Source organism: Hesperophylax consimilis, chromosome 20 (assembly GCF_061612785.1).
Source record: "Hesperophylax consimilis isolate HC1 chromosome 20, BYU_Hcon_1.0, whole genome shotgun sequence".
Taxonomy (NCBI): Eukaryota; Metazoa; Arthropoda; class Insecta; order Trichoptera; family Limnephilidae; genus Hesperophylax; species Hesperophylax consimilis.
In genome coordinates this window covers 28344155-28354222 of record NC_142855.1, presented here as the reverse complement: position 1 = coordinate 28354222, position 10068 = coordinate 28344155, and the positions used below count along the sequence as shown (strand labels likewise).

Genomic DNA, 10068 nt, shown 5'->3' with positions numbered 1-10068 from the left:
TCCTACTTAGTATCTACTCCCGAATTATGTACTTGCATCGTTAAATCGTAAACAAAGTAATCTACGTACTCTATCTACTCGCGACAATACTATCACGCTATCAGTCTTACACATTACGAGAACTCGCCAGAAGGAACGAGTCTGCCGCCTAGGCATAATTGCCAAGCCGTCGAAAGTTCGCGAATGATCCAGATCGAGCGAGTGTCTTCGATTTAGTTGCCATCCACCTACCTACTGCCGCCGTCGGCCGAGTAGTATAAATAAGCCCGACGCAGCGAGTCAGTCAGTCAGTCATCAGTTACCGTTCCGCCGTCAGCCTACAAGGATCATCCGCGCTCTAGCGCGTAGGACACGTACCCGGCTTCGCCCCTATCATCATGGACTCTATCGGGACATCATCTTAGCGCCTCGGCCGTGTCCATGGCCAGCGCTACAACGGATTACAAGCGCCCTGGTTCCAGCGTCTCTGACCAGCGCTTCTTCCACGCAACCATGACCACCACGAGGACACGCAGCATCCTCACTGGTCACGCCGTTCCCGTTCAACTGCCCACAAGGTCCGCCGTACCTTCGGCCTTCTCGTCAGCACTGGAGTGCCTGAAGACCTACATTCTTCGCCAGTGCCTGACCTACATCGAGTCCCGGTCACCAGCGCCCGGCGTCGACTCACTGACCCGCGCTGGCACCAGCACATCAGCCAGCAACCGGAGTATTCATCATCTGTCCTACATCATCTCCTCGTTACGGCTACACTGACTCACCAATAAACACATGTGACCTTCACAACACTTCTTTCATTTCGTGCCTCACCATCTGATCCCCAAATATCTTTATGCACCACATTCAGCGGTTCAGGAACGCAACAGTTTACTGTAGTTTTAATTTTTTGGCTGGTGGTGCATTTGAAATAGATTTTCGCAAGGTAATACGACTCGCACCAGAGGATGTCGAAGGCTGATTCCAGTCAAGAGGTGATATGCCATCAAATCATCGTCAATCAGCTCTTCGTCCGTCTGTTCAACATTCTCTGTTTAAAAATATCCGAAAACTGCAGACTAACTATTATTTTTAATAAAAATCACCCATAAAAACACAACAAAACCGTATTATTTGAAGGCAAGCTAACCAAAAACATATGAAAACACTGTCACAGCTAACCTCCAAACGTTGCGCGCAGGCATCACCTGATTTCAGTGACATCCAGCGGTCATCTTATGCATATAATACTATGTTGAAACAGAAGTGTTGTCGACTATTTCATCTTTTGATAAGAATATGTGATTCACACATGTTTTATTTTTTTCCGATCTAAATTTTTTTTTTTTCAAAATGGGTCTATTTTCAGGGCTTTAGTAAAAAAATATTAAAAATAGAATAATTAATAAAATTTATCAAATTATGTTAATTATTGAAAGCTAACATATCAATCTGTAAATGCTGCATAACAACTTGGTGGGATTTAGCTTTATTCACAGTGAAAAAAATCATACTTTTCATCTATTTTTTTGATGCCTATAGACATCGTCATGGAGGTAATGGGTTAAACCTATCCGTTTAAGTTCTAAGTACCTTATTCAGATTTAACCAGCATTTTCCATGATTGCAAATCCGCAGGGTAATTTGAATATCTTCTAGTGATGTGGCGGTAAAATTTAAAATTTAAAAATGTTATATTTAAATAATATGAATAAGATAGGTAATATAAGATATCGTAAGTCACCTACAGTACCTACGCTTCAACAGTGTGGAATCCTCATTTGAAGGAATATTCTGAAGGAATACATCTAATTTATTTTACATTGACACTCGCTTACGAAGTTTTGTTTTCGGTCCCTACATTACCTATTCTGCAAAAACACGATTATTTCCCATTTAAAAAGATTCAAAAGTTCGACTTTGAATCCATCATAAATAAAACGAGTGGCAGAATATAAATGTCCCCTTTTTTTACACATTTTAAATTAATTTTATCTATGAAATTTTTTTTTTTTTTAAAGAAAGACAAACATTCCCGGGTTACGAATAACCTGACGATATTTGAAAATCTCTTACTACCACCACAGTAAGCTGAAAATGTTGCTTGTGTTGTGATGGAGGACTTAGCCAGCCGAGGAATTGAACACACTACGCCTGGGTGGGACCCAAACGCGATGTCAACTCGGCCACCGACCGGTCAACTCTGTGTACAATACTAGGAAAGTTTTTTTGTTTGTTTATCATAGTTTGAATAATGTTATCATTGGCCTCAAATATTGTCTTTTTCTGGCTATGGGGAAGGGCTTTTGAGCTACTTGGGCTGACCGTAGCCTTTTCTCCCAGGAAACAGAAGACGCGCTTGGAGATTTTGGGGATCAGGTGGCAGCTGCGATATGTCAATGGAAACAATTATAATTCTTTAAACAAATGTATCTCTATGGAAACTCGCTATAGTTAACTGTTGTTCCTCTAATCAGGGCTATCCCTAAGCCAAGCGGCGCGTGGAGCAATTAAAATTTTAACGCTTCTTGTCAGAACTACAAGATGCCTAGGCCATAGGTAGTAGATAGGTGATCACTGTTATCAATTATATTTGGATGATTTGTGTGTATGTTATAAATATTTTAATATGTGCATATCTGTGAGATTTCATTGTCCTTTTACTGCATTCCGATATTTTTATTTTTAAAATATATTTTTTTTGTGCCAATGAATGAACAATGTTCGCTAAGTGGAGTTATATTGTATATGGTCAAACTTTTTAATAAATGGCTTTGATATTTCTCTATCGTTACAAACTATCTGGACTGTACGTCCGTTTTATCTGTGGTCGTCTGTGGTTAAGTTGATGACAAACTTTTCCCCCACAAAAAGCCCGAAGATATCGATCTAGATAGTGGTTTATTTATGAACGGAATCGTTTAAGAGGAACCGGTTTCGTTGCTTTCCCAGAAACAAAATATCTCATAATAATATTGACGTCAGTTTTACAACAATTCATAAAAGATTTAAATAAAACTGGGAATATCTAAATATTTATTTCACAAATTCTATCGACGGATGTAACGGAAAATCTTAAAGAAACGGATGAGAGATTTCGATTTAATGTATTTATTTAAACGCTTAGATTTCCCTTTATTGAATATGAATAGTTGCAGTCGGGACACTAAATCAGTTTTTCTCAAATGTGTGTCAACAAGTGAAGTCTTAGATATACCTTTCTTGAACATGAATAACTGCAGTCGGACATGGAAAAGGTTTTTTCTCCACTGTGGGTAAATATGTGAACTTTAAGCTGTCCCTTTTTTGAACATGAATAGTTACAGCCGAAAACGGTTTTTAACCACTGTGGGTCAGCAAATGACTTCTTAGATTTCCCTTTATTGAACATGAATAGTTACACTTGGGGCAAGAAAACAGTTTATCTCCACCGTGGATAAATATATAGATTTTTATGTGTCCCTTTCTGGAAAATGAATAGTTGCAGTCGAGACACTAAAACAGGTTTTCTCCAGTGTGTTTCAGCAAGTGACGTCTTAGATATACCTTTCTTGAACATGAATAGTTGCAGTCGGGACATGAAAACGGTTTTTCTCCAATGTGGGTAAGCATGTGAATTTTTAGTTGTTCCTTTGATGAACTTGAATAGTTGCAGTCGGAACATGAAAACGGTTTTTCTCCACTGTGGGTCAGCAAGTGACGTCTTAGATTTCCCCTCCTTGAACATGAATAGTTGCAGTCCGGACATGAAAAAGGTTTTTCTCCACTGTGTGTAAGCATGTGAAATTTTAGTTGTCCCTTTGTTGAATATGAAAAGTTGCAGTCGCTACATGAAAAAGATTTTTCTCCACTGTGGATAAACATGTGAACTTTTAGCTGACCCTTTGTTGAACATGAATAGTTGCAGTCGGGACATGAAAAAGGTTTTTCTCCACTGTGGGTAAACATATGAACTTTGAGATTTGTTTTTGTTGAACATGAATAGTTGCAGTCGGGACATGTAAAAGGTTTTTCTCTAATGTGAGTAAACATATGAATATTTAGTTGTCCCTTAGTAGAACTTGAATAGTTGCAGTCAGAACATGAAAAGGGTTTTTCTCCACCGTGTGTAAACAAGTGAATTTTTAAATCAGTCTTTCGAAAATATGAAAAACGGCATTTGGAACATGAAAAGGGTTTTTCTTCATTATGGGTAAGCAAGTGCTGTTTTAACGATGAATTTTGAATGCAAGAATAGTTACAATGCGGACAAGAGTGTCGTTTTTCCCCAGGATGCTTCTTCAGGTTCACCAATAAGTCTGAAAAGAATGGGCATAAAGCTTAGTTAGTGATGCACAAATAAAAAAAAAAAATATGTAAATAAAAAAAATCGGACGAGCATGGTTAACTGATGGTTAATATTATTAGTATATATATATTTTTTTAAATTTTTATTATTTTAATATAGATCAAAGTTACATTAATACATACATATTTTGCAAAATATAATATTTAGGTACATAATTGGTCATGTATACCTTATCAGAAAAGAGGAGCTCTTGTTCCTGATAAGGGAGCCACGATTCTTACTTAGATTCAATGTTATAATATTATGTTATGTGTAATATATAAATATAATATATTTATAATATATTTATATACATATATTTTTTTTTAATGTTAGTTTTTTTGGAAAAAAAGTTTGATTTAATAATATATTATATTAATAATATTTTTAATAAATAAAAATGGTTAATTTTAAAAATTAAAAATCGGCCGCCTGTTTAATTTTTTCAAAGCGTAAATATTAATGTAACGATCTATATTAATTAAAATGTCAATAATCGTTTGTTTAATATCTTAAGTCTCCGAAAGTTCTACACCGAATGCTTTAATATTTTGACACAAAGTTGATTTGAATCCTATAATTTCTATACCCGCTATATCCGATTTTTTGACAAAATGATCTGAGTATGACATCTTGTTCACATTTTTGCGAGCAACAAGAGGAGCCTAAAATTGAGTTTCAAAACCCTCCTTATCATGACCAAAAACCATGTTAAAACTGCGAGTGAGAAACCAAATCCGCTATATCATACAGAAAGTTACTATCAAAACCCGCTATATCGGATTCAACGAATCGCAAGCAGTTATTTTGCCAAAATACAATATGGCCGCCGCTCTGACGCCACGCTCGTGTGTCAAAATGATCTACGCGTGAGTTTCTAAACCCGCCATGTCGGCTCAGTTGACTTTCAAAATCACGAAGTGAGTATCAAAATCCGCTATATCCATTTTATTTATCGAAATTACTTAATTATTGCTAGACATAAATAGAAAAATAAATGCTTTTCGAAATTTTATTACTCCAATTCATTATATAAAAAATTGTAATGCATTTACTTATGTACGCTAGAGATGTGACAGTTTTTTGCGGTTTTCTCCAAATCAATGAAAGTTGATATAGCGGGTATAGAAATTACACGACTCAATTATAAAACGCGTGTATTTATATATTATAAAGATGTCACCTGTGATAGGAAAAAACATGTTTTTTGTAAACCAGCGCCATCTGTTATACAAACTTGTTTAATTAACAGTGCCTTTTGTTGGACGCAAAAGAAACACGCGCTAATATTTCACTATCTACACAGATAGACTGAGCACAGCAATGCGTGTAGATAGTATATGAAAAACATGCATGTTACTTAAATCACATACTAGAAGAGGTCTTTTGAGAAAATGGGAGATTGTGTATAATAAATAAAAAGTTTGCTTTATTTGACAGTGAAGATAAATTTAAAGGAAAATAACACAATAAATAATGAACGGTTGGGACGTCATTAACAAGATAAACGTCCTGTCTTGGAAACAATAAAGAATTCCAAACATCTGAAACCAACATACCTTTGTAACCCAACTTGGAGGTTGTCGGAGTACTCTCCGCATACTGCAAACTCTCAGTCTTCACGTCCGGGAGGTAGATATCTATATCTGTATACGATATTTCACATCCACCCTCTTCCTGGGACCCTGGTTCCACCTTGATGGACACACTGTTGGGAAGACCCATTGCCTCCTGGTAAATGGTCGCAGCTAAAAATAAATAACATAATAATCACTTACGGTTGGAACGAAATATGTAATATCTCGGAGGTAAACTGGACCACCTACAATAAATATCTCTGACGTAACATGACCTCGTGCATCAAAGATGTCAAATATCAAGATGGAGAAAGGTTAATCAAATTATACAGACAGTTAAACAAGTTATAATGTTATCACATAAAGCTTAAAATGCTTTTTACAAAAAGGTAAATAGTAATGGTTCAGTTGAAAGTTTGTTAATTGTGCTTCCTATCGTATTAGTCATTCAATTACATGGAATTAAATTATTATGCAACTTACTACTCGCCGCGTACTGCGAACATTCCTTCTTCACATCCGGGAGGTAGATATTTATATCCGTAAACGACATTTCACCTCCACCCTCTTCCTGGGACCCTGGTTCCTCCTTGATGGAAACATTCTCTAGGTTGGGAAGATCCATAGCCTTCTGAAAATTGGTCCCCGCTAAAACTAAGTTACACAAAAAGTTACTATAGCTAGGTTATACTCATCACCTTCAGCTGGAACGAAATATTCAAATTATCGGAGAGGTAAATATCCGAGATGGTTATTTGACCTCGTGCATGAAAGATGGCAAATATTAAGATGGAGAGCAAATGTTCAAAAATGTTGTCAGTTATACGAGTAAGTGTAATTGAAATTCAAGCTTCCGGCAACCGTCGTGTCGGAAGGACGTATTGTTAAGCTTTGTCGTGCAATGTATGTAATATCATAATAAATGAGTGCCTCGCGTTTATCCAAAACAAGGCGGGCACTCTAGATGAGATCGCCATCACGTAATTATGTACCTCCGCCTTCTCGGAAAAGGAAATAAAGAACGCGAAGACTATCTTGTTAGACAAACATACAGGTAAAACAATGCTGGAGTGGGCTGCCACATCGGAGGTCTAACAATAGGTATTAACAATATGAGCTACGCAGATGATATGGTTCTGATGGCACCGTCAATAAGGGGATTACGAATTCCCCTAAAATCTGTGAAGAATTTGCACACGAAACCAACACGATTTATAAGGCGAAAAAAACACCAATGTTGGTCATAAAACACAGGGATGCACAAAAAACATTAACCCCGCCTTTTTGAATGGTGAGCTTCTGAAAATAGTATAAACCACAAAATATCTAGGACATGTCATCAACAATAAGCTAACGGATGATGAAGATATTGACAGGCAGAGGCGAGTATTGAGTATGACATGTAACGTGCTCAGTGGAAGATTTCTCTCAATGGAAGGCTCTGCAGTCCACGAGTGAAAAGGACGCTCTTCTTAGCCTTTTGCACCACCCTGTACACATGCGAGGTCTGGGCAAACTTCAAAAAAAGAACAATGGAAAAGCTTCGGGTGCAATATAATAACGCATACCGATGTTCAGACTTCCCAGGCACTGCAGTGCCTCCTCAATGTTTACAGAAGGGCGACTTCCAGGATTTACAGCTTTATTAAGAATCAGGATTGCAGGACTGAGGGGAAGGATAAACCATTCCGGAAATATTCTCATCATAGAATCCCTTCTGTCTTCGGGATCGAGCATTGAAGACCATTGGAGAGAGATAATTGCTATCACAATCTTAGATCCGATGGATTCCTGTGCTTCTTAGCTTTGATCTCATTTTAATTTTAGTTTAATTTTTTTTATTCTATTAATTTTTATTTTTTTATTTCTGTTGTCTTATTTTTTAGTTTCATATTTACAATTATTTATAAAATACCTTTGATGTAAATATTATATGTACTTATACCCTCTATGGGATGTGTGGGATTGCACTCACCTCCCCACATCCTGGAATAAAGAATAATAATTATAATCAATATTATTATAAAGGAAAAATATTTATTTTACAAGGGTCCCATTGAAAGTTGTATTAGTCATTCAATTATATGGAATGGAACAGGTTTAGTGATTTAGCAGAGGTACCCGAGTTCATCGGTGAAGTGTGTCCAGGATGCGCCTGCCCACCCTTTGACCTCTTTAACTGGTCTCTCGACCAATCGCCTTGCCCGCAGCAGCGGGAGGGATATATTTATATGTCACTTCTGGACACATTTATCCCTAGATTCATACCCATCCCTCAAACCATTTTCCTTCCCTGAACTTCATCTCCTTAAAAAGGCCCTCCACACAGCATCCTCAAAGTTAAAATGAGGGTAATTATTTTCGTCTGGGCCTCCTTTGTGATGTAACTGTGGGTAAACATGACTGGCACTAAATATACTTAACCGGATTAATATAACCGACTTAAATGAGTTATTATATTGACCGTATCCACGCCAAGTGTAGAACTGACAAATTTACTATGTTGTAGATTTGAGTGAGTCGAACCAGTTGCTTCTGTATCAACTGAGAGGTACTCTCAGTATCACCCTGGTAAAAGATCATCATTCAGAATAGATAAGTTGCTTTAAATGGCATTAGCCGTGTTTCGTGACCAGATGAGAAAACGCAAGACAAAATATACTATGTAATTCCTAACGAAATTGACTAATAATTGGTATATGTTAAAGTTTTTCGCTCAGTGGAAATATAAACTAACTAATCACTCGGTTGGCATTTGTAACAACGGCTCTAAACCTACAATGAACAACCCCTTGAACCGTCTGTTGCGTGTTAACCTGGTTGGTGTTGGTTAGCTCAACATGTTATATCGCGAATGTTGTTTATGTGATATATTCTTATAAAAAACATGCACCAATTGAAGGGCTTAGGTCTTGATCAATATAACATGAACCAACTAACTTACGTACAAGGCAACAGTTCCAAAGGTTTGAAGAAACGTCACTAGAAAAGTAGAAATTCAAGAATGCGGCATAGAAATGTTTTGTACACTGAAGTGACACAAAACTGTATAAATATAACACAAATAGTGCTCATTTAATACGATGTTATTTCAGGAAAGGGGAGCAATAATACTATTGTGCGACAATGCAAGACGCAATGGAAATGTCACTAGAGGTGGTCGATTTTCCAATCCGAGTTACAAGGAACTGGTTCCGCTGCTGTCACTGGAACCGTCGAAATTATGTTTCTGAGGCACCGGTTATTGCTGGACTCGGTTCCTCTTAGAATATTATTTATCAAATAAAACTAATTGAAAAATCGTATTGAAGTGCAACATATTGTTTGAAATTCTTAATGAACCTGTTCCCTTCCCCAAAAAAAATCTCTGTCAACCCCCTGTGGTTTTTTAAAAATGGGTTCCTTAGTTGTCACTGGAGCCGTGTTTTTTTTTCGATTATAAAACATATAATTTCAAAAAGAACAGGATACATGAATTTTCCTAAGCATGAGTGCGAATTTGTAACAATAAGCTGAATTTCCGTGAACATGAATGATCGCAGTAAGAAGAATGGGTTTTGCTTAGTATGACTACGAATGTGTTTTCTTAAGCTTGACTTTTGTGAACATGAATATTTACACTAAGAAAATGAGAATGGTTTATCCTAAATATGAGTGATAATGTGTGTAATAATTACGGTAAGAATGGTTTTTCTTAAGTATGAGTGCTATTGTGTCTCATTAAACGTGACTTTCGTGAACATGAATTATCGCATTAAGAACATGAAAATGGTTTATCCATTGTGTGAATGCAAATGAGAGTAATTAAATTTGTCTTTTGTGAATATGAATAGTTACAGTAAGAACATGAGAATGGTTTTTCCTTAGTATGAATGCGAATTTTTGCTATTAAACTTGACTTTTGCGAACATGGATAGTTACAGAAATTTAATTTCAGTTATAACATATGCATTAGAATAGGTTTTGATTAATTTCATTAGGGGTTCATATGTTTAGAAACATATTACAATATGATTTGAAAATTTACCTGCTGTCTTATTAAAAAAGATGCCGGTGGGGCCTGGCATAAAGAAGGCTAGAAAACACTGATTTAGAGAGTGTTTTTTTTATGAACGGAATCGTTTACGAGGAACAGGTTCCATTGCTGTCACTGAAACCAAATATCTTAAAACAATTCGTTGTTTAAAA

At 36.6% G+C, this 10068-nt stretch overlaps 1 protein-coding gene across 1 annotated transcript; it reads right to left on the bottom strand.

Moving 5' to 3' along the window:
* Positions 1-2351: 2351 nt before the first annotated feature.
* On the bottom strand, positions 2352-7557 carry LOC149414493 (uncharacterized). The gene is made up of 4 exons (XM_089644202.1): positions 7449-7557; positions 6364-6528; positions 5863-6051; positions 2352-2362 (listed from the first exon to the last, which is right to left on the bottom strand). The coding sequence occupies exons 2-4, from the start codon at positions 6503-6505 to the stop codon at positions 2352-2354; spliced, it is 342 nt and encodes a 113-aa protein (XP_089500328.1). The 5' UTR covers positions 6506-6528; positions 7449-7557.
* Positions 7558-10068: the final 2511 nt, after the last annotated feature.